Consider the following 25,855-nt stretch of genomic DNA (forward strand, 5'->3'; position numbering starts at 1 on the left):
CCTCCTTTGTGCATTTTGACATCTCTACACAGGTGTAATGGGTAAATTTTGCGTTTTTCATACCTTATTTCATATCATACGTCATGGTGTTTGTTCAAGTAAAAAGTGACCTATTATCAACTGTAAACTGTATCAAGTGGGCGTGGCCTCGCGGCATTAGCACAACTTAGCCCCGCCCACAACGGCACCGTTGACCCCGCCCCCTCTCCGGCCATTGGAATAGGCTGGCTGAAAGGTCTAGACCCCACCCCCTTTACGTCGGCCAACCAATGGGTGTCAAGGGGGCGGACCACTAGCTCCATTGTGGGCAGGGCTAAGTGGCGCTAATGCTGCGAGGCCACGCCCACTTAATGCAATCTGCAGTTAATAAAAGTACACTTTTTACTTGAACAAACCCTATGACGTATGATATGAAATAAGGTATGAAAACTGCTAAATTTACCCTTTACACCTGTGTAGAGATGTCAGAATGCACAAAGGGGGTGACAGTGTCACTTTAAAGTGATATTTACTCCCCCATTACTATATTTGGGTTCCCAGCTCCATCCACAAGCCTAGATGCTGTACATTTGATATTTACCTGTATAAAATGTGTCTGTGTCTTCTTTCTGCTCTAACATATCTCTTCATTTCATTGGTGGGCAGTGTCACCTAGGCAGGACTTTACAGCAGTCGGGCCCCCTCTCCCCAAAAGGGGGTAGGGGCCCAACTGCTCTAAAGCCGAGCCTAGGTGACACTGTTAATTGATAAAATTAAGCAAAAGTAAGGGGGGCGACAGTATCACATTAAATAAGCAAGTTCCTCTAAAACATTGGCCTCTGAAAACACTGGGGCCCCATATAACTGGGGGCATTGCTATGTCAAAACATATTGTGACTGTCAAAACCTGCTTCTGAAAACACTGAACAAATGTAGCTATTCAAATAGCCAGTGACCACTTTATCTCCATCGATAAAGGTATTCTCTCCATTTTAGTAATTTTTTAAACTTATTACTAAAATAAGCTGTACATTTTCTTCTTCTTCCTGTGACTAATATATCTGAAGAAGGTTTTATCCCCCTCAACAGATGTGGCCATATCTTCTTCTTTTGAGGCTTTAGCAGCATTTATAATCTTCCTTGCCTCCTGTCTAATTTTATACACCTCTTTCAGCAGTCTCTTTATAACACTTATAAGCTGAGATCTAATATCCAATATTTTGGTCTGTGTAGTGCAGTCTTCAGATTCTTGTCATCAAACTTTCAGAAACCCTGATGAAAAGAACTTGTCATGATGAAAAGACTTGTCGCAGACTTTGTGTCCAGCATAGTGCTTACATTTTGGCTTTAGAATAGAAATACCAGTATTTTATTTGTTTTCTAACAGGTTTTACTATACCTTTTCATACATCATAGAACTCCCCTATGACTGGTACAGATCTGACAGTTTGGCACAAGGTCTATGCATATGGATATGTTCTGCAACAGAAATGACAACACAACATATATAATGACGAAATACTACTATAGAAATTATAATGAATTCTTGCTCAGTTCCTTTTTGCATTGCCCAGTCATACCCACAGACTCACTTATGGTGATCTTCAGTCTATTACTGTATGTTAGCAGTAAAGGCTCTGTACAAATGGTTAAGCTGTAGAACCCTCCCATTCCAGTACATATAGACCCGCCTCCAATATTCAGGAGCTTGTACCTGTCCACTCTACTATTAGACACATTACAGGAGAGCCGGCAGAAGGACAAACTTCACTGCAACAGGTTGGGAATATAAAGTCTAGGAAATGATCTTGTACATGTAAATGTCTTTATCTGGAAGAAAGGAGTTTAAAATCCTACATGAGATACAGAGGAGTTTACTGCTGATTAGAAACCTGACTATAAAGACTTTCTGTTACTATAGGTAAAGTTCTGAAATAAGTGTATTAGTGGACCAATAACTTACAAATACATGGTGAGACACTGGCGTCTGTAGTTCAGGTCATAGATATAGGAATACACTAAAAAACTTTGCAGTGTTCTCCTTTCATTGATCATTTTCACAGACTTTCCTCTTTTGCCAGGCTGGCTCATTCAGACTTTAACTATTATTATTTATGTGGCTATATTATATTTTATTTTATATATAATATGATAAATGTATAGTGTAGCAGGTTTAGGGTACAATAACTAGTGGAGAATAATATGAATGGACGGTAAAGACTTCACTTCTAATAGTATTAGGGAGAATACTTGTAACTTGAATGGGATTACAACATGTGCAGCTTAGCAGTTTGTGTGAGTTCCACTATTTAGTTTTCCATTAGTTTTTTTTCCTTTTTTTCATTTGTTTTAGACCTTATTAAAGTAGTATATGGAGATTGTGTGTATAACACGTCATTTTACCTATTGCCTTCTCTTTTACACAGGGCACTTGTGACTGTCAGAAAGTACTGGTCCTTTGCCATGAGGTCCTGGATGGCTTTGTCTCTGCCTTTTATCAGCCTCTTGTGTGTGCAGCAGCTGCAAGGTTGTTTGGCTCTGCCCTCCCCCCAGCTGCCACAGTTACCCGCTTCCAGGTAAATACAAAAGTATGACATAATATTACACACAAAGACATGTGACGTAGTACAACACACCAATTTTTCTTTCTTTACACGCTCAAAATTCTTTGAAATATGTTATCACTACCTATAGACATGACCTATTATTATATTGTATTTACTATCCTACAGTTTTTTTTTATAGTACATTTAATTACTTGTTCTCATTTCAAAATGTATTAAACTAAATATGTACAGAAAATTATAGTTTGTCTGACACTGTGGAACAGCTGGAAAGTTTCCTGCAGAAAACAGTGCACATTGCAATGAAACTTCACAACTAGAGAGGAGCAAATCAGATTTGTTTTACTTGGTACAAAACCGATCTGTCCTCATCTCCCTCAGGCTGCAGAGGGAGGATACCGCCCGGGGACCTCCTGGAAAATGCCTGGAAAACATGGCTAACGCCATAGCTTTGTGCAGAGGGAGGATAATGCCCGAGGACCGTGGTATCCTCCCTCTGCACAGAGCTGGCAGCTGGAGGGAGACGAGCGCAGATCACGAGCTTTGTACAAAGCAAAACTAATCTGATTTTCTCATTTCTATTTACAACAATCAACAATTACATCTATGTGCAATGCCCATTTGTGTTAACCTCAAGGTCTGGATGTAAAATATGTGTATTAAACAGAAGCATATTTTAGGGGGTGCAGAGGTTGGATTCTATTCAGGATAGCCAGTTGATAACCAGATCGTGGGGGGTTCACTCCTAGCGCTTCCATCAGCTGAGTAACGGGCTGCAGTGCTTAGGCAAACATTGTGGCCCCTTTAATATCAGCATAGCTCTATACACTCCTATTCATTTGAATAAAACTGATCTGTGGTAAGCCGCAGTAAAAAGCCATCAATATTAAAGTCCTGAAAACCCCCTTTAAATGCATCCTTATTGCACGTAATTGTACAGAGATGTACTTCATTCATTCACACACCTTGTGCAAAGTATAATGCAACAAAAGGCTTGGGTTAGCATTAATATGAGGCTATTTTTGCACGTTGTAATATAACGGCCAATGTTTTGAGTGTCAAACAACGGCCACTGTATTACACGTTCTTTTGGCCAATAATGCAAAGGCTGAAAGAGCATAATGCATAATCTTTTACATAATCCACAATCTAGTATTCATAATTCTTTTCTAATTTATGGAAGAATTGTAAATAAAACGGGAAGAAAACATACCAAGAGGAACTGTATATATATATATAATTTATTTATATATGATGCAGCACAAAGAGTGGATTTCATCATTGTCTTATTTGATAGATTTCATCATTGCCTTCTTTGTGACACTGTGAAACACTTCAGAGTTTTCTCCACCCTTTTTATAAGATAATGCTCTCTTGCTCACCTGCCTTATTCTGCAGTTTTAACAATTCTAACTCCCTTTATAGGATGTATTTGGCAGGTAACACTTGACACGTACATAATCGCACCACATGACCACACACCCCTCCTCCATTGTTTCTTGACTGCTGGCCATCTTCAGAGTCTGATGCAATATGGATGCAATGTTAAATCTTCTCTTCACAGCGTGAGAGCCCTAACCACAAAACACATGACACACTGACGAAGCGTGCCATCACTTCAAGCGTTCCTATTCATTCTGTAATATGATAGCATAAGGTAAGGGAGGGAGGATGTAAATTCCATTCACAAACTTGTTGAATGGGATCCCCATGCACAGTATATGACAGGATATTATATGCTGACAGAAGCTCATTCACATTCATACAGAAAGTCTATTAGGAAATGTGCCAAGAGACACTTCTTTACATACAAATGTATCCCTAATATAAACAAAAAACTCTGATTTTATTCTGTGGGTTGGTTAAAAGAGTTTTATTAAAGGGAGTTAACTGACGTTTCACAACTTTTAATATGCTATTATATTTTAAGCTGCTATTATATAGAAAACAATAAAGAGCCTATACCTATGTCTCTGCGCTCCCCTGGTGTCCTGTTGCGGTGTAGCTGGTGTCCCCTACTGACTGCAGCACCTCCACTCCCTAGACTCATCTTGGGAGTGATGGCCCGCTCAGCCAATCACTGACTAAGACGGGACAGCACCGCGGCCAGTGATTTGCTGAGCAGGCTGCCATTCCTGAGACAAGTTTGTCACAGTATCAGAGTAATTTTTCTAAAAGAATAAACTTTTTGGAGCCTATTATCAATTATTTCTTATTTTCTCGTTATTGATATGATGAAATGACAGTTTAGGGTTTATTTATTATGCATTACAAATTTCCTTTGTAATTGAAAAGGTGGATGTTGTGCTGCTCCTGACATAGGACTGCCAGCACACAACTTCTGGCTGCTGTAGGCTTAGGCTGACGTCACGCGCTCTCTCTGCTCTTCTCTTCTGTTAGTGTTAGAGGTATCAGCAGAGAAGGCAAACAAATAGGTTGTGTATGGCAGAGTAAGCTATTAGAGAAGACACAATGAGAGTTCACAAAAGCTGTGAGAAAAGAGAAACCTTTGCAGAATTTTCCTGGGGAAGGGGGGAGGGTGTTTGTATTAGCACAGAAGAGAGGAGATCCCTCATGGTCTGTAGAATAAGGAAACAGTACAAAAATGAGGTTATTCCTAGTATCTGAGAGCTAAGAAGTAGCATCTTGGAAAAGCATTTAATACTGGGGACACATCCACATTAGAAAAGTCTGAAAGTGGGAGCAGGCTGCAAACTGCATATGGAAAACGATGATGTAACAGAGATGGCAGCATGACACAAAGTAACTCTTCTTTCAGAAGTTCAATGTTTGATGATGTCATCCCCCCAAAACATATTTTACCGAATATTCCTGTTTGGTAATTTGGTATGTAGAATCAAATGAGCTATCTTTTCCTAAACCCCTCAGAAGGATATGTGTAGGGAATCTGCAGATTCTCAGAATAGTCTTCGATAACTGATTATGGATAGGATGGGTTGCCAAAAACATGGTTAGTACACTCACCAGTGTACTAAAGGTTCTTTTAGTTGGCGCAGGCCTTGACACAATGACCAGAACATCATACAGAAGCAGCCGGTTAAACTGAAGTGACCTCAGTAACATGGCAGAACATCAAGCCACAAGAAAGAATGATTCAGTAAATGGTTAGGAGGACAATAAGGTCACATCTGCCACTACTACACAGGGGGCAGAAAGAGACTCAATGTAGTTGCCAGGGGACAAAACCATTCTGCTGACCAGGATTCTCTAGATGTAGAAAATTAACTGCATAAAAAGCCCTCATTATTGTACTTACCTGTAATGCCTCATGCATGGAGGACACATTTCATCATGGTGGGAGTGTAAACCTTGAATAGCTAAAACTAGCTGAAAGTATATGTAATATGTGCAGCAGTGTTTAGGTTTAAATCATTAACATTACACAAGGTAAAGGTCTAATAGAGTGGGAAATGAGAATCTATACGGCGTAGGACCAAGTAGTACTTAAAGAGGACCTGTCACCCCCCGTGCCGGGGTGACAGGCTCCCGACCCCCGTTACAGCCCCCTATACTCACCTGATCCCGCCGGGTCCCGCTTCCTGATCCGGTCGGGTCACGGAAAAATGAGCGCCCGAAGCCCGGCGCGCGAGCTCACAGGAGAGTCCGATGCCCATAGAGAATGACGGAGCATCGGACTCCCCATTCATTCTCTATGAGCGTCGGACTCTCCTGTGAGCGCGCGCGCCGGGCTTCGGGAACTCATATCTCCGTGACCTGACCGGATCAGGAAGCGGGACCTGGCAGAATCAGGTGAGTATAGGGGGCTGTAACGGGGGTCGGGAGCCTGTCACCCCGACACGGGGGGTGACGGGTCTCCTTTAAGTTAGGAAAATGCACTGTTCAAACGAACATTATTAAAAAATATTTTAAATTAACCACTTTTTTTTTTCTGAGATTCAACTATTTAGGCAATAGCTTTTTTTTAATAATACTATCTTAGCTATTTGAAGTGTATATCCACTTCTACAAAACAAGTGAGAGGAAAGGAATGGAGAACCCTTTACCTAACAGCTTTCATTTTTTAACAGAAGTACTGGTGGAAACCAATTCATCTTTAGCAACTAACAATTTTCTGGTACAGTGATATCAAACTAGCAATCTGGAACCTAACAATTATACTCCAGTACTATAGTCCAATCTGCTGTATGATAACTTCTAAGGAGTTGTGTTTTTTACTGTAAGATAATTTCAAAGAGGGCGGGAGACATAACCTTAGGGTATGCTATAACTTGTTAATCATTGGAGGTCCATTGTCGGGATCTCCACCAATTGCTAAAATAAAGAGAATGCAGCATTCAGTGAAGTGGTGTGACTCTTTCTAAATTTCTTCTTGCATAGTCTCACTACTATCAGGTGCTGGATTTCAACATGCCCAGTCATTTGTTTGAACTCCTTTAGGGAAAACATATTTTTTTAGTAATCCCTCTATAAACAAAAAACAAATCCCTATAGATGGCCTAAAAATTAGTAAATGTTAACCCAATGTTCTTCAAATATAAACTTGTGGAAAACATATTTACTCTCACTAATATTTCCTTCTTACATCAAAGGTTTTGAGTGCCATCTTTCCCATTACTTACGGCTATATTTGTGCCCTTTCAGTTATAACACTTTGCAAAATCCATCTCGCCTTGTTTACTTAAAGAGATAATAAAGTGCAAACACTGATTTTCATATTTTATTGCACCCTGGTGTAGCAATAAATGACCCGGAAGGTCTAGCTTGCTAAAGTCCAGGCATTCTGGTTATCAATTTGACGAATTAACCTGCTTGAAGATCCAAGAGTTTTCAAAGCAATAGCCTCATTTGGTAAATTATTTTACAGATCCGGAACTAGAGTAGTTTATTATTTTATGGAATATACCTGAATAAGGTTTACTTTATTTCACTGCTTCCTGTAGCAGTTCAGCACTGCAACTTGGTTACTGTCTACTAGTTCAGTTACCTCCCAAACCTCCTACAGGTATTTACAGAACTTACACCACAATATTATGTTTGCAGTATATAAATTAACATAATGACTGCAGATAATACATGTATTATATGTTATGAATGCATCTGCTCATTTTGAGCATAATTGGCCAAATTTATCAGTAGTGTTGTTAGTTTCAAACATTAATGTATTAAGAAAAATGATACTTCCCAGGCATGTTAGGAGCGGTGTATGTCAAGTTTCAGCTATTATTTGCAGGTATATGTTGGGATATGTCAAAAAGGTATTACAATACTATAGCATGCTAGTAGCCATGGCCATAGAGTTCAATAGAGGAAATGTATCCTACATGTGACTATATGTGGCCTGTTTTATGCCTGTATACATTATTTTTCCAGGATTCAAAGCTGTGTACAATATGTAAACACCCCCTAAGATCGACCAGGGACCATGACTTTTCTAAAGTTATCTTGGCATTCGCATTGTGGCTTCCAGTCATATTGGAAACCATAATGCTCTGTCAGCTGTAACAGAAACCACTATTCCTGATGGACCCAGTTGACTTATATTGAGGTTCTTTGGGTTCTGATGTCTATTCTGATGTGCCTTTGACACTGAGTCTAATATTTCTTAAAAAAAAGAATCTAGCATTTTTTTTCCATTAGTACATTGAGGTCAATTTCTTTAATTAATAGTCTCTATTTCATTTCACACCTTCTCAGCTGTTAGGCAGGGTTCATATGTTGAGGCAGTAATACAGCCAAGTCAGAGCAGTTATCAGGTTGACTGTAGCTCTCAGTTTGCTAAAGGTCACATAGTAAATTGGTGTTTTGCTGCAATACTGACTGCACAGCCATTAAAAAATTTAATTCTTTGAGCTGCAGTTTTAGCTTACATGATAACTTAGGGCCCTATTACACGGGACAATTATCGTGCGAAAAAACATATCAATCGAATTTAAATGATAATCGTTCAGTGTAATTGCAGGCAACGATCGAAAAATCGTTCGTATGTCATTGATCATTGATTTAGATCTGAACCTAAAATTATCGTTAATCGCTCGCAAATCGTTCGCTAATCGTTCGCTAATGTAGTTTGCGATCGTTTTTTGTTAGTACCCTCAGTGTTTGACGCCTTATGGCTTTACCTCAGCCATGTTGCAGCTTTTAGGTTGTCAGTAATTCATATGTACACTACCGTTCAAAAGTTTGGGGTCACATTGAAATGTCCTTATTTTTGAAGGAAAAGCACTGTACTTTCCAATGAAGATAACTTTAAACTAGTCCTAACTTTAAACAAATACACATATACATTGCTAATGTGGTATATGACTATTCTAGCTGCAAATGTCTGGTTTTTGGTGCAATATCTACATAGGTGTATAGAGGCCCATTTCCAGCAACTATCACTCCAGTGTTCTAATGGTACAATGTGTTTGCTCATTGGCTCAGAAGGCTAATTGATGATTAGAAAACCCTTGTGCAATCATGTTCACACATCTGAAAACAGTCTAGCTCGTTACAGAAGCTACAAAACTGACCTTCCTTTGAACAGATTGTGTTTCTGGAGCATCACATTTGTGGGGTCAATTAAATGCTCAAAATGGCCAGAAAAAGAGAACTTTCATCTGAAACTCCACAGTCTATTCTTGTTCTTAGAAATGAAGGCTATTCCATGCGAGAAATTGCTAAGAAATTGAAGATTTCCTACAACGGTGTGTACTACTCCCTTCAGAGGACAGCACAAACAGGCTCTAACCAGAGTAGAAAAAGAAGTGGGAGGCCGTGTTGCACAACTAAGCAAGAAGATAAGCACATTAGAGTCTTTAGTTTGAGAAACAGACACCTCACAGGTCCCAACTGGCATCTTCATTAAATAGTACCCGCAAAACACCAGTGTCAACATCTACAGTGAAGAGGCGGCTGCGGGATTTTGGGCTTCAGGGCAGAGTGGCAAAGAAAAAGCCATATCTGAGACTGGCCAATAAAAGAAAAAGATTAAGATGGGCAAAAGAACACAGACATTGGACAGAGGAAGACTGGAAAAAAGTGTTGTGGTCAAATGAATTCAAGTTTGAGGTGTTTGGATCCCAAAGAAGAACGTTTGTGAGACGCAGAACAAATGAAAAGATGCTGGAAGAATGCCTGACGCCATCTGTTAAGCATGGTGGAGGTAATGTGATGGTCTGGGGTTGCTTTGGTGCTAGTAAGGTGGGAGATTTGTACAGGGTAAAAGGGATTCTGAATAAGGAAGGCTATCACTCAATTTTGCAACGCCATGCCATACCCAGTGGACAGCGCTTGATTGGAGCCAATTTCATCCTACAACAGGACAATGACCCTAAACACACCTCCAAATTGTGCAAGAACTATTTACAGCAGAACCAGGCAGCTGGTATTCTATCGGTAATGGAGTGGTCAGCGCAGTCACCAGATCTGAACCCCATTGAGCTGTTGTGGGAGCAGCTTGACCGTATGGTACGCCAGAAGTGCCCATCCAACCAATCCAACTTGTGGGAGCTGCTTCTAGAAGCGTGGGGTGCAATTTCTCCAGCTTACCTTAACAGATTAATAGCTAGAATGCCAAAGGTGTACAATGCTGTAATTGCTGCAAAAGGTGGATTCTTTGACGAAAGCAAAGTTTGATGTAAAAACAATGTTATTTCAAATACAAATCATTATTTCTAACCTTGTCAATGTCTTGACTCTATTTTCTATTCATTTCACAACGTATGGTGGTGAATAAGTGTGACTTTTCATGGAAAACACAAAATTGTTTGGGTGACCCCAAACTTTTGAACGGTAGTGTATATTAAAATGTATATTTTATTACCACACAAGTAATACTAAAAACAAAATAGTGATAGGAGTCACACAGCTGAGGGTAAACCCTTGCTCGTACATATCATATGCTACATGGCCATTCCAAGTATTAGTATGGCTGTCAAAAAATATACTAACATGGTATAAATCCATCCACATTACTATTGGTGAGGAGTGCTGGAATGATGCCACACTGGTTGCTTGGTATTTGTATATTACTTGTACGCCATAGTATATCATAAGCCAGTTACTGTAATAATAATTGTAATATTTGTCACTACAGGAAAATTATAGGGGTATTCCAGCCCTTACAGGATAGGGTTTAGCCATCCCATGATAATGCATCTGAATCTATTTATTTCTGGACACACAGACACACACCTGAATACAAACAATCACACACAGCTAAGTATCTTTTGTCTATATGACATGGAATATGTAACTCTTCTGTATACTTAGACATGAATCACTACCCCAGCACAAGGAGTACGTGTGAAACTGCAGGCAGTCATCTTTCCCTATCCCCTCCTCCACAGCTCTTCATTTTTTTCTCCCTTTCACCTTTTCCCTTCTTTGATTCAATCTCTTTAAATAACATATTCAGGTTTTTCTGATTAAACCAACATTTTTATCTCTGCTTTATTAATAAGATTTATTAGAGCTTATCCACACTTTCCTGTGAAGCTTCAGATGAAATACAAATTCACCACATAGATTTTTTTTTTTACATTTTTGGTTTTGTATAGTATTTATTTTTCTTAGATAGTTTGTCTGCTTTTAATCACTTGTAATGTTTTTGCTATAGAAATTAAGGGGTATTCCCGTTTCATTTAACATAGTTAATCTTTTAAGGCTCATCAAGTTAAATATTTTTGCAAATACATTCTTGTCTCCTTCCCCTGAAGCTGCTGCTTTTTATTCCATTGTTGACAGTTTGTTGTCTAAGGGCCCTATTGCACCAATTTATTATCATTTGGTTAATAATTCATATTAAAACGATAATAATAGCGATGGCCTGCTTCCTGTTGCTCCATGTAAGAGTCGGGACAGCAGACCGTTGCTCTCTTCCTTGGGCCACCTGGATGATCTAAAATTATCCAGGCAGCCCCTCCTGTCTCTTGTTCATCCATATTTTTTTTTACCCCCAATGACTCGTAGTTCAGGCAGTATGAAAGCCCAGTATTCCTAATGATGAAGAGGGTGGGGAGGAGGGACAAAGAGGTTGTGCAAAGTTAGGGCACAGATACTCCCGTTTGGCACGGGATTCAAGTTTGAAAGTAGTTTTTTAGGACAATAACTGCATCACCTGCCGAATGGACCGCAGGATTGATCTTGGATTAAAAGCAGCTATCCGAAGGTAAAAGTGGATTGGGGGAGGGGGGGTCAGATTGTGGGTACAGAGTTGCTTCAAGTGGCCCTCTAATGACATCTTAGCACCTGGTCACTTAGCACTTTTGTGCGGTGACTTCTCCCAGGTCCCATTGGAAAGGTTGAAGACTCTTACTCCTTCCGCATATTTACCCGTCTTGTCCGTTTCTTTCCATGTTCCCAGCTTTACCATAGCCTGTCTTGTTTTTCTTATATGCAAAAGAACACTGCAGAGACACCATCACATGTCTCGACGTCAGTGAACTAGCCAGACCTTCCCTCCGGGAAGAAACAACCAAGCCAAAGCGTTCTCCAGTCAAGGAAACCACCTCAGCAAGGTATCCATCCACAGACAGCTGTTTCGGGGTTTTTGCCCCTCATCAGTGTGGAGTAGGTTTCTGGCTAGTGGGAGCAATGACTAGTAAGTGCATGCAAAAGGACGCTGGTTGACCTCAGGGAGATCAACCAAAACACCGCAGAGACACCATCACGTGTCTCAACGTCAGTGTATTCTAGAACATTGCCCCCTGGGAAATCGAATATGCAAAAGAACACTGCAGAGACACCATCACATGTCTCGACGTCAGTGAACTAGCCAGACCTTCCCTCCGGGAAGGAACAACCAAGCCAAAGCGTTCTCCAGTCAAGGAAACCACCTCAGCAAGGTATCCATCCTCAGACAGCTGTTTCGGGGTTTTTGCCCCTCATCAGTGTGGAGTAGGTTTCTGGCTAGTGGGAGCAATGACTAGTAAGTGCATGCAAAAGGACGCTGGTTGACCTCAGGGAGATCAACCAAAACACCGCAGAGACACCATCACGTGTCTCAACGTCAGTGTATTATAGAACATTGCCCCCTGGGAAATCGAATATGCAAAAGAACACTGCAGAGACACCATCACATGTCTCAACGTCAGTGAACTAGCCAGACCTTCCCTCCGGGAAGGAACAACCAAGCCAAAGCGTTCTCCAGTCAAGGAAACCACCTCAGCAAGGTATCCATCCACAGACAGCTGTTTCGGGGTTTTTGCCCCTCATCAGTGTGGAGTAGGTTTCTGGCTAGTGGGAGCAATGACTAGTAAGTGCATGCAAAAGGACGCTGGTTGACCTCAGGGATGGTGTCTCTGCAGTGTTCTTTTGCATATTCGATTTCCCAGGGGGCAATGTTCTAGAATACACTGACGTTGAGACACGTGATGGTGTCTCTGCGGTGTTTTGGTTGATCTCCCTGAGGTCAACCAGCGTCCTTTTGCATGCACTTACTAGTCATTGCTCCCACTAGCCAGAAACCTACTCCACACTGATGAGGGGCAAAAACCCCGAAACAGCTGTCTGTGGATGGATACCTTGCTGAGGTGGTTTCCTTGACTGGAGAACGCTTTGGCTTGGTTGTTCCTTCCCGGAGGGAAGGTCTGGCTAGTTCACTGACGTCGAGACATGTGATGGTGTCTCTGCAGTGTTCTTTTGCATATTCGATTTCCCAGGGGGCAATGTTCTAGAATACACTGACGTTGAGACACGTGATGGTGTCTCTGTGGTGTTTTGGTTGATCTCCCTGAGGTCAACCAGCGTCCTTTTGCATGCACTTACTAGTCATTGCTCCCACTAGCCAGAAACCTACTCCACACTGATGAGGGGCAAAAACCCCGAAACAGCTGTCTGTGGATGGATACCTTGCTGAGGTGGTTTCCTTGACTGGAGAACGCTTTGGCTTGGTTGTTCCTTCCCGGAGGGAAGGTCTGGCTAGTTCACTGTTGTCGAGACATGTGATGGTGTCTCTGCAGTGTTCTTTTGCATATTCGATTTCCCAGGGGGCAATGTTCTAGAATACACTGACGTTGAGACACGTGATGGTGTCTCTGCGGTGTTTTGGTTGATCTCCCTGAGGTCAACCAGCGTCCTTTTGCATGCACTTACTAGTCATTGCTCCCACTAGCCAGAAACCTACTCCACACTGATGAGGGGCAAAAACCCCGAAACAGCTGTCTGTGGATGGATACCTTGCTGAGGTGGTTTCCTTGACTGGAGAACGCTTTGGCTTGGTTGTTCCTTCCCGGAGGGAAGGTCTGGCTAGTTCACTGACGTCGAGACATGTGATGGTGTCTCTGCAGTGTTCTTTTGCATATTCGATTTCCCAGGGGGCAATGTTCTAGAATACACTGACGTTGAGACACGTGATGGTGTCTCTGCGGTGTTTTGGTTGATCTCCCTGAGGTCAACCAGCGTCCTTTTGCATGCACTTACTAGTCATTGCTCCCACTAGCCAGAAACCTACTCCACACTGATGAGGGGCAAAAACCCCGAAACAGCTGTCTGTGGATGGATACCTTGCTGAGGTGGTTTCCTTGACTGGAGAACGCTTTGGCTTGGTTGTTCCTTCCCGGAGGGAAGGTCTGGCTAGTTCACTGACGTCGAGACATGTGATGGTGTCTCTGCAGTGTTCTTTTGCATATTCGATTTCCCAGGGGGCAATGTTCTAGAATACACTGATGTTGAGACACGTGATGGTGTCTCTGCGGTGTTTTGGTTGATCTCCCTGAGGTCAACCAGCGTCCTTTTGCATGCACTTACTAGTCATTGCTCCCACTAGCCAGAAACCTACTCCACACTGATGAGGGGCAAAAACCCCGAAACAGCTGTCTGTGGATGGATACCTTGCTGAGGTGGTTTCCTTGACTGGAGAACACTTTGGCTTGGTTGTTCCTTCCCGGAGGGAAGGTCTGGCTAGTTCACTGACGTCGAGACATGTGATGGTGTCTCTGCAGTGTTCTTTTGCATATTCGATTTCCCAGGGGTCAATGTTCTAGAATACACTGACGTTGAGACACGTGATGGTGTCTCTGCGGTGTTTTGGTTGATCTCCCTGAGGTCAACCAGCGTCCTTTTGTTTTTCTTATAGGCTTACCTAGTGGAGACTAACTCCTCCAACACAATCAGCTTCTTCTCTGGTCCTTGCTGTGACCATCACATCTGCAGCCATTGTTCTTATTGGCGCCCCATAATCCATTGAACTACCAAATGCTTACAGTGATGCTTGCAAGTTTGTGATCCTTTAGAAGTTTCAATATTTCTGCATGAATTTGACCAATCACAGGCCGCGGCGGTCCCGGCCTGTGATTGGCTGAGTGGTCTGTCAGCTGACAGGCCACTCTGCCGTTACAGCACGCGGGACCCGGGGAGAAGAAGACCGCAGCAGCAGCCCGGAACGTGGATGGGCAATGTATATAGTTATGCAAGGGCTGCAAGAACATCGGTAACGATGTCCTTGCAGCCCTTGTTTAATGATTATCGGGCCGTCTAATAGGCCCAGTAAACGAGCGCCGATCTGGCAGATCGCTGCTCGTTTACAGGTATTATCGGGCCCTGCTCGGCCCATGTAATACCGCCCTTAGTGTCTCTTGAACCACTTCTCCCTGCCTCATTACAGGGGTAGTGTGGCTAATAGCACTGGACTGAGACAGGGAGAGGGCCCCGCCTAGGTGATACTGGACACTGTTGAACTAAAGCCATTTTAGAGCAAGAAGAATACACAGACAAGTTTTATAAAAGTATATATGGATTGTGAGGCATCTAAGCTTGTGAATGGTGCAGATAGAGTAAGGGGGTTACAGTATCACTTTAAAAGAGGATCTATCAAAGTCTGATCTTCACAACACATTTCTGGATGTGTATCATGGCAAAAAGAATGGAGCATTCTGAGTTGTTGCTGCTCATCACACTAGAAACTTTAGACTTCAAAACCATTTCTTAAGAGTTTGGATGCAGCAGGACAATGACCCTAAGTACACAAGTCTTTCTACTAAAGAATGGTTAATGTTAACCAGTTATGTAATGGACATAAGAAAGCCCTGACCTTAATCCAACTGAAGCAAGCAGTTCATGGGAGAAAACAACCAACATAACAGCATTGAAGATGTTTTGTACAGAGGAATGGTCTAAAGTTCCTCCAGGCCAATGTGCAGGACTGATCAACAATTCCTGGAAATATTTAGATGCAGTTCTTGCTACACAAGAGGGTCATCAGATGTTGCCAGCAAGGGTTTACATACTCACAGACATGTGATTTTTCCAAATACAAACTGTATAAGTCCAAGTCTAATGTTTTAAACTCTTTTATTTGATTTGGTTTTCTTTTAGGACTGAAAATCCCATGAAGTTTAAGATCACATCTATGCCAAAATATAGAGATTTCTGGAGGCTTTACGAACTTTTAAGCATTTACACATGTTCACGTTCTAACCTCCTTTAATGTATCTACCGTCTCGCTTGATTTATTCATACAAAATAGACTTTCCCGACAGTCAGATAAACTTTCCTGACAGTCACAGGAAACGGATGCAAAATGTTCTGTTTCCTCTTGTGGTTTATAAAAGTGCAGTGTTAATTCGCACACACTAAGCTAGGGTTTGAGTTAAAGGGGTACTCCGGAGAACAAAATATGTTTTTAAATCTACGGATGTTAGAAAGTTAAACAGATTTGTAATTGACTTCTATTTAAAAAATCTCAAGCTTTACAGAATTTATCAGAGCTGTATGTCCTGCAGGAAGTGTATTCTTTTAAGTCTGACACTGGGCTCCCTGCTGCCACCTCTGTCTGTATCAGGAACTGTCCAAAGCAGGAGAGGTTTTCTGTGGGGATACTGTTCTGGACAGTTCCTGACACGGAGCAGCACTTTAGAACGTAGGAGGAGATTAACTTAGGCACAGATTCTTGCCTACTCTCTGTAACCTCTGCTCGCCTAAAGGGAGGGCACCGGGTGCGGCATGGTGGGGCAGAGGCGTGGCAATCCTCCTGCCCCTAATTTATCAAGGCTTAAGCCAAACCAGGCAAAAACGTACACCTGCTCCAGTGCAGAAAGCCCGTCCGGCTGTACTAAGAGGCGTACACTTCTTAGTAACCTAGTTGCTTTTAGTAGAATTTGCTGGGGATAAAGAAACTAAGCATGTTCTGAAAACTGGGGTCATACTGCGTAAAGATGAAATGTGTGAAAATAGTTTCAAGGCTCATGCATATGCAGGACCGGCTCCAGGTTCTTGAGGGCCCTTGGGCGACAGAGACTGAGCATTATCCATCCATTATACACAATCACTTGAGACACCACTAACATACACAAACCTATAGTGATTGACACACACACACATACAGGCATACATACATACATACATACACACAGCACTTACAGCTCAGTTTTCTCCCTCTTCCTCTCTGCCTAGCCAATCGCCACACTGTAGTATTGAGGACCTGTGGGTCATGTGATCAGGTCCTTCATCCCTCTCTCTGCAGGATGCTGACAGGTCCTGCTCTTTCTCTTTTTTCTGATGTTCAGCCCACTCACCCTACACTACAGTGAGCGGGCTAAACATCAGAACACCGGGCCCCTCTCCTTCTCTGGGCCCCTAGAGTCCCTGTGGGCTGACGCCAGCCCTGTGCATATGACAAAGCTGGGGGCTCAGATACTGTAGCACGTCTCTATTAGTGCATGTCATAGAGTGAGACACTGTATGATTCCATAGAGAGATGGATGAAAGGGGGCATGTAGTATTACATGGCGCCTGGTCAAATGAATGGCTGACCATATAATATATGAAGGCACTCAGTCAACCAAAACAGGAACCACTCATACATAGCGAACAGCTTTGTCAATAGATAATGGTGTTCTACTACAAATTGTGATAATCACAGTTTTCTAAATTTTTTTTGTTTTTAAAAGCAAAATATAAAAGCAATAACACACAAATGTGCAAAAATGGCATGCCAGAGTCCAGAGACAGTCCAGATACAGCTTTGGCTCCTTTCGGGGCACTACTGTTACCCAGAAAATTTTTGAATAAAACAAAAAGATACAATGGTATGACAGCTTAAATTGATGGAACATTGTGGAGAACAAAAAAAAGTCCTTTACTGTACTTGGTTCTATTTGACGGTTAATAATATAAACTGTATTCAACATAAAAGAGGGGTCCACTATTGCAAACCTTAAAATTACCTTACGTACAAAACTCTGTCGTTCTTGCCTTCTCATTCATTTTATTGAGTAAAGCATCACTGTTTGTGCCTCTAGGATAGGGAGTAGCAGATTTTTTAAATGACAAGCGTATGAGTGTATGGTATGAGAGTATGTACTGGATAAAATCTCTGTGGTGGAGGATTTGGCTGTAGGAGTGTGAACGTGTAGACTTGCACTCACTCCTATGTACTGAAGACTGTAACAGATCTCAGAAAAAGAGACATGCAGTCTATACACAAACGTAGTGTCTTGCTGTGAACACTCTACTTGTTTGTCTTAGCTATTTCTGCCCTGTAAGTCAGTCTCTGTTCATACAAAGTGTATGGATGTAAGCACGCATTCTACCCTTTATAATCACACACATTTGTCTTCACACTGCCTTCCCTAAACACTGTGCATAAAACAGGTCCTCACTCTGCGTATAAAATATATTACTACACTGTTGATAGAGCAAGATCTCACTCACCTGAGGCACGATGGGTGATGTCTCCGAAGTTCAGGCGCAAAGCGGCTTTGCCATGGGTAGTAGTCCGACGGAGGGAAGTAGTCGTAGTATAAAAATTCTATACACCTTTATTGGAATCCAATAAAGGTGTATATAATTTTTACACTACGACTCCTTCCATCCGTCGGACTACTACCCGTGGCAAAGCCGCTCTGCGCCTGACATCACACATTGTGCCTCAGGTGAGTGAGATCTTGCTCTATATTCTCCGTCCAATTGTTTGGAACCCCCACAACTAAAATATACATATATACAAAGTATGTGGATTTAAACAATTTGGTTTCTTCTGTATTGCAAATATTCATGGCCTGTCAGCCATATTAGAAAACTATGAATATATCTGGCTACAGGTAACATGTCTGGTTACTAAATTAAAGATCACCATATACAAAGTGTGTAGCACTTTCCACATGAACAATAGTGTGCATGTTACCACCAGGAAAAATCACTTTCTTGTAATTTATATCTCTACCTCAACCCTTCAGCAGCACTACAGAGTAGGAATAATACTAGTTATACTATTCATCTACAAAGAAATGCATATTATAGAGGCAGGTCATGTAGCTGCTATAGGTCCCTTACACTGGTCCCCTTTCATCCTGTCACTTAACAAGTGGTCTGTCACTTAACAAGTGGTCTGGGAGATAGACCAAGGCTCATGCATTTATTGAGAATGAAACTATTACCCTAGCCACTTAACAAGTGGTCTGTCACTTAACAAGTGGTCTGGGAGATAGACCAAGGCTCATGCATTTATTGAGAATGAAACTATTACCCTAGCCAAATACGGCCGATAATTGTTTCGTGTAATAGGGCCTTAACCTATCAAAAATTTCCAACATACTTTTAGGTATGATAAGGTACTTACTTAAGAGACTATATATCAGATGCAGTGCAAAGGTCATTTGCATAATTGTAATTAATTAGTAAATATAAGTCATTTGGCCTCATTAAGCTTATAGACCTGGTAAATGCAGATGCTGCTTTTTATATACTATTAAACTACTATATACTATTAAACTAAACTACTTTAAATAATATTCGATTAATATAAGCACACAACTGCATCCGTCCTATAAATTATTGGAGAGTAAATGAAAAAGTTTCTGTTCCTCTTGTGGTTTATGAAAGTGTAGTGCCCCATGGCAAAGCAAAACAGAAGCAGTCAGCATATATTTCTTCACATCACTTTCCATAATATCTCAAGCTCAATCCTTTACTATCTGCATTCAGCCCTCACCGATTGCTGTTGTTATTGGTCAGTACAGGAAGGGCACAATGTCTTGGCTCCCAGATTATGGAAACATAGCACCATATGCAAGTCCTAGTGATTTAACCCTCTAGGCAGGAAAGGCAGCTGTGTTTTCATCCTGCATTCAGTTCTAGATATTGTTGTGTACAATCTGTGCCATCTACTTCACTCACATTGGTTAAAGGGACACTTGAAATCCTGAAACTTCCTAAGGGACTCCATTCTTAAAGCTGACAGAGTGGATTACAGAAAAACTACACCTAGGATTAGTAAAACAATAAGATTTTTGGCAGGATATTAGGCTGTCTAAAGAAAGCTTAATACAGTAAGTTATATATACAGTTTCCATGATCCATATCAAATTTTTCACTTTAGGAAAAAATGTTTGCCCTTAAATGAAGACATTTGGAAACTACCCATTTTAATGTTTCATATTACTCATATTACTGCCCATATACTCTATTTCTCAAGTTAAAGTTGAAACCAGCTGCCAATGCATGTACCAGTCATGAAACCTGCCCGAGACTGAAAAAAGGGATGATATATTGGAAATGAAAAAAAGGCACCATATGGCTCACCTGGGAAAACTAGAATTCTCAGCACTTCTAGAGTAGTGCAGCCTGCTGCTTATGAAGTCCATGCTGCTCCACTCCAGGTGCCTGGAAAAGCTGGATCCAGTCATGGGAAACTTCTTCCAGGACTGGATCCAGCTTTTCCAGGCACCTTAGGCAGCAGAGCAGCATTTACTTCAAAGGCAGCAGGCATAAGCGAATTGCTGGACGCAATTCACTTTCTTTGTACTTGTACTGTAAATTCACTTATCTCTCTTACAAAACCACATAAAGGAAATTATCTACCAGTGTTTTACACTGGGGTAAAGTGAGTAGAGCTTTTATTCATGTATTTGACATTATAGTATCTTACATAGTAATTATAAGTGTTAACATAATATAAATGCTTACCCTCTGTAACATAAAGATATTTCCTCGTATATCCTGGATGATCAGCCACATGTTGCTGACTGCCTAAATTCAAAGCTGGACATTGGACCCTAAGTCATGCATGAATAAATGTCCTGATGTGCCCTCAAAGTCACAAACATGTCACACTCATGTTCCAAAACAAGTTTATGAACCTCTGTTTTCCAGCTAATGACAAGGAAGTACAAATAAGTACCAAATATTTATGCAGCTACGGTACAGTTTCCAACCAATTGGGTTCATGGGTGGATAAATGATGTTGTCATCTGCAGGTAACGCTTGACTTTTGGGCTTACTAGCTACATGTGTTATTGTATAGAAAATAGAGGAGAAGAAGTAGGTACAAATGTGTATAACCTGGGCACCATTGTTTATTTATGGCGTATTTACTTCACCTTCAAACCTAACAGTTTATAATGTCTTTTGCAGAGTACCTCCTGATGGAAAAGATTTAAAGGTGCTGACCACAATAAACCAGCCTTTATTGCCCACACCCATGACAGACTTGATGAAACATCTTCGATCTTTGCGAAGGAAACGAAGACGTGCTCGGCGGGTGCATCAACCTCGTTTAATGCGTGTTGGTTGCTCCCTGGGAACGTGCCATGTGCAGAATCTGAACCATCGACTGTGGCAGCTGATGGGACAAATGGGGAAAGAGGAGTCGCCAATCCAGTTGAGCAATCCTCATAGCTATGGTTGATTTGTGTAGGACAGACGTCTCCCCACAAAAGCATGGAATATTAGTTTACCAAACAGTGTCACTTCTGCTGCTTAGTAAATAGACTGCTTCTGACTCATAGTGTGTCTGAGTCATTTATACTGTGATCTCAGCGTAACACACGTAGGTCACATAGTGGTTGTGCTAGAATTCATAGCCTACAACCAGTCAAAGACTTTCCAATGTGAACAAGCTTGGAAGCTATTCTGAGCAAGTTGAAGCATATTTGTCACCATAAGTCACATATATACTGCTGAAACTGTATAATCTGCGTAGAAATTAAATAGTCATATCATATAGGATGTCAGTCATATTCATATATCTTGCAGAAGTCTACATTGGCCACTGCTAATATATTCTCATGAGAACCTACTGCTTCACATATAGCACAAATACTTGTAAATTGCACGTCATATTACTCTATATTACATTTTATATTAACTTATATAAGTTATTTTTTCTAAAATGTCTACTGCAAACATACTTTGATATTCTTCTCAGGACAGCATAAGTCATAATCAGTTTTTCATGTTATAGTAGTCAATGGAAATAAACTAAGGGCAGATATAGAAAATAAATGGCCTCTGTGTCAAGAACCTCCATAGTCTTGCTTCTGTAACAAATCCCTTTCTTGGTGAAATGCTTTCTATGGTGGATCACAGTCCACCAGTAATTATAAGCCATATAAACCATTAACCCAATCATTCAGCACTGATGTCTTCATATGTGAGTGCAAGTGTTTACAGGGTACCTGTGCAGATCCAAAAGCTATATGGTCTGATCTGAAGTGAACCTTTCAGTGATTAGATCCTGAAGGGTAAATACTCCATCATGAGCATTTATGTTGTTTGTTTTACATGAAAAAAATGTATCACAAACAGTGCATTTCTTATTCGTATAATAATATTTTGCTGGTGATCTACATTATGAGGATAGTCTACATTGTTTAGTTGATGTTGGTTAACCTCAGGATCACAACAGGACAAGTTTTAGCATGCTTAAAATATTAATAAAAAATGTGCACATCCTATATGCCTCTGTTTAATGGCACATATATAAAATAGCTATTGACAAAAAATCCAGATTTATGCCCGATTTTGCTGTACCAGGAATATCCATGTTTCTGCTAATCACAATAATCCACTGAAGGATATCAATGCTTTCTGGTATACTACATAACAAGGATGAATTATTGCTCAATAAGGCAAGATATATATACAGTATGTTGTAAATGAGACATAGAAAGCATCACTGGTGCCCAAATACAGCATTTTGGGAACAAGTTAAGGCAGAACAGTGTTATGAATTTAGAGTACTTGTTCCCTATTACTTGAGAATTATTGCTCAAGTTATTACTTGAGAAACTGTATTATAAAACCTCTATATTTTCAGGGCTACTGCAACGTGACACACTTTCAGCCATTTTTTATGCACTTCAGCAAGTGAGGACATTTCTAGTTGCTGCTGAGCAACTCAAAAATAGCATTTTTTTGCCATAAGCACGGCTGCCTAGGTGGATAAAAGAGTGCTTATATATGGCCCACATTTTGAATAAATGATAAATATATTGTCCAGTAGGGGACATTTACTATGATATGAGAGAGGTAACTAATATAGATGACTAGTTGTGAAAGGGACAGAGCCCTATATGTTTATATTTCACCTGTACCCATATTTTATGATACAATAGTCTTTTCCTAGAGAAGAATGATATTGTTAAAATGCCTAGCACCCTAATTATTTTATATTTATTATTGTGTATTTATTATTCTTGTTGTTATTCATATTTAATATTTCCTTTAATGTATTTGTTATATCTAATAATAAATGCATTTTGACATTAAGGAGATTTTGAGGTTTTTTTTAACATTTCCTTTACTTTTATGTTAGACTAAGGAAACTTTGCCAGGGAATCTGTAGTGTAATGAAGTAACACTCTGGAGACAGAGAAGTTGTTGAGGGAGAGTTATTTGGTAGAGGAAGGGCAGGAGGTTCCTCTGCAACTAAAGAGAATTTAGTTGATAGATGCAAGAGCAAACACAAAGATATCTCATTAGAAAGACCTATCTAGATTTACATTTTAATAAATATTGCACTAAACCTCTGTAGGGTGACCCAATATTTATTTTTGATAGCAGGGCCCAGCATTTCCAAGCCATGCCTCTCCTTAATACTGTGACTAAGACACTATAATGACTGAAGGCGTCTTGGTGTATACAAGCACTTTGATAAATGATGCATTGGCTCAACAAATGGTCTAGAAATATTGGTAAATCACTAATCACCTAATTTACTAAAAATTACTTTTTACCCCAGAAAAAAAGCTCCAAAGTGGTGGCTACTGAGTCTCTGAATTCTGCTGCATTGCTTGTTCCTAAGTTCAATCCATTTATAGTAATAGAGACACCAAAACTATAGAGAGAGAGGGAGAGAGAGAGAGAGAGAGAGAGAGAGAGAGAGAGGAGAGAGAAAGAGAGGAGAGAGAGAGAGAGAGAGGAGAGGAGATAGAGAGAGAGAGAGAGGAGATAAAGAAAGAAAGAAAGAAAGAAAGAAAGAAAGAAAGAAAGAAAGACTGACTGACTGACTGTGTGGTATACCTGAAATCTGTAGCCCTGTCTACCCCCTCCAGAAGATCCACACTCCTTAAAAAGTATATCTTTCTCCTCAAATCTCACCCATCTAGGCAGCTGTCCCTTGTGTAAATACCAGTGTTAATACTATGTACTGTATGTATATAGTGTATCTGTAACCACTTCTCCCTCCACATACCATCATTAGTACTATACTGTAAATTACTACACAGCACAGTGCCAGCCTGTTCAGTCCAGTTGACTTTCACAAGCATTATCACATGGCATAGTAGTAAGGAGGAGGTGAGTGCTGTTATTGGTCAGTCAAAGCTGGGTAAGTAAATGCCAATGTGTGTAAACTTGAGAGATTGAAAAATAGCTGAAAACCGTTAAGGGGCTCTTAAAGTGTCAGCAGTGAGAGGCCAAAAAATTAGGAATATATATATTGAACCTAACAGCAGGTGGAAAGCTAGAATTGTCAAAAAGTGTGAAGGGTCCCAGTGTATGAGAGAGGCTATTGATTTGGATGAAACTGTCAAATATTAAATAAATAGTTGGGTAAGAAATGGATTGAGGGAGTGCCCATGTTGTTTATCAATCCATGGGTGAGATACCGTACTGTAGCAAACAAACAAACCAGCTCAACCTCTGTGTGTAGCCCGGCGCATGTGCTGAGTGGCATTGTGCAGTCCAACAAAGTCATAACTAAGGCCAAAATGCAAGGGCATCAGCATCTCCATATCTTTTAAGAAAAATCCACATTATTTTTTCTCGCCACTAGACTTCAATCACTCAATAATATGTAATGGTTCACACCATCAACTGACTTTTGGCATGGCATATGGACCTGTCCTTTGACACAGACTTACTGGGCAAATGTTCAGGATTATGTGAATAGACATTGGAAGCTTAAAATCCCGGTTGAAAGACAAGCAACTGCAACGATCAGCCGACATCGTTCATGTCAGCTGATTGTTGCCTTCTATTACACAGGATGATTGTCGGCCCATATCGACCAAATATAGCTGATAATGATTCCGTGTAATAGGACCTTAAGACCCTCCACTGATTTCTAAAGCAAGCTGCCAGAAGTGCACCATTATGCTCTTCACTCCCCAGCTTGCTGTGATCTCTATCTCACTGCATGAGACAAGCTAAATTATACTTTTATAGAGCTTATGCAATGGTAGTGAGCCAAGGAGTGAAGTGCATATCTGAGTGCTTCTTCTGGCTTGTTTTAGAGATCATGACTCAGACCTCAACCAATCAATATTTTTGATTTGCCTTTGATATGCCTTCATATATACACTGCTCAAAAAAATAAAAGGAACACTCAAATAACACCTCCTAGATCTGAATGAATGAAATATTCTTATTGAATACTTTGTTCTGTACAAAGGTGAATGTGCTGACAACAAAATCACACAAAAATTATTAATGGAAATCAAATTTATTTACCAATGGCAGCCTGGATTTGGACTCACAAAATTAAAGTGGAAAAACACACTCCAGGCTGATCCAACTCTGATGTAATGTCCTTAAAACAAGTCAAAATTTGGCTCAGTGTTGTGTGTGGCCTCCAGGTGCCTGTATGACCTCCCTACAACACCTGGCCATGCTCCTGATGAGGTGGCTGATGGTCTCCTGAAGAAACTCCTCCCAGACCTGGACTAAAGCATCCGTCAACTCCTGGACAGTCTGTGGTGCAACATGACGTTGGGGGATGGAGCGAGACATGTTGTCCCAGATGTGCTCAATCAATTTCAAGTCTGGGGAACTGGCAGGTCAGTCCGTACCTTCAATGCCTTCATCTTGCAGGAACTGCTGACACACTCCAGCCATATGAGGTGAATGGTGTATTTGGCAATCCTGGTGTTCTCTGGCAAATGCCAAGCATCCTGCAAGATGTTGGGCTGTGAGCACAACCCCCATCTGTGGACGTTAGGCCCTCAAACCATCCTCATGGAGTCGGTTTCTAACCACTTGTGCAGACACATGTACATTTGTGGCCCGCTGGAGGTCATTTTGCAGGGCTTTGGCAGTGCTCCTCCTGTTCCTCCTTGCACAAAGATGGAGGTAGCAGTGCGGCTGCTGGGTTGTAACCCATCTATGGCCTCCTCCATGTCTCCTGGCAT

General features: G+C 41.0%; 1 protein-coding gene across 1 annotated transcript; it reads left to right on the forward strand.

Annotated features, from left to right (window-relative positions):
- Positions 1-1,692: 1,692 nt before the first annotated feature.
- Positions 1,693-21,746, forward strand: ADM2 (adrenomedullin 2). The gene is made up of 3 exons (XM_069979697.1): positions 1,693-1,758; positions 2,406-2,555; positions 20,859-21,746. The coding sequence occupies exons 2-3, from the start codon at positions 2,443-2,445 to the stop codon at positions 21,130-21,132; spliced, it is 387 nt and encodes a 128-aa protein (XP_069835798.1). The 5' UTR covers positions 1,693-1,758; positions 2,406-2,442; the 3' UTR covers positions 21,133-21,746.
- The last annotated feature ends 4,109 nt before the right edge of the window (positions 21,747-25,855 follow it).

The sequence above is a fragment of the Dendropsophus ebraccatus genome, chromosome 1, assembly GCF_027789765.1.
Source record: "Dendropsophus ebraccatus isolate aDenEbr1 chromosome 1, aDenEbr1.pat, whole genome shotgun sequence".
NCBI lineage: Eukaryota > Metazoa > Chordata > Amphibia > Anura > Hylidae > Dendropsophus > Dendropsophus ebraccatus.

Excerpts from the sequence above, each read along its gene's own strand:
- ADM2 (XM_069979697.1), top strand. The coding sequence starts at position 2,443 with ATGAGGTCCTGGATGGCTTTGTCTCTGCCTTTTATCAGCCTCTTGTGT. Across the intron at positions 2,556-20,858 it reads CCACAGTTACCCGCTTCCAG|AGTACCTCCTGATGGAAAAG; the intron begins GTAAATACAAAA and ends TGTCTTTTGCAG.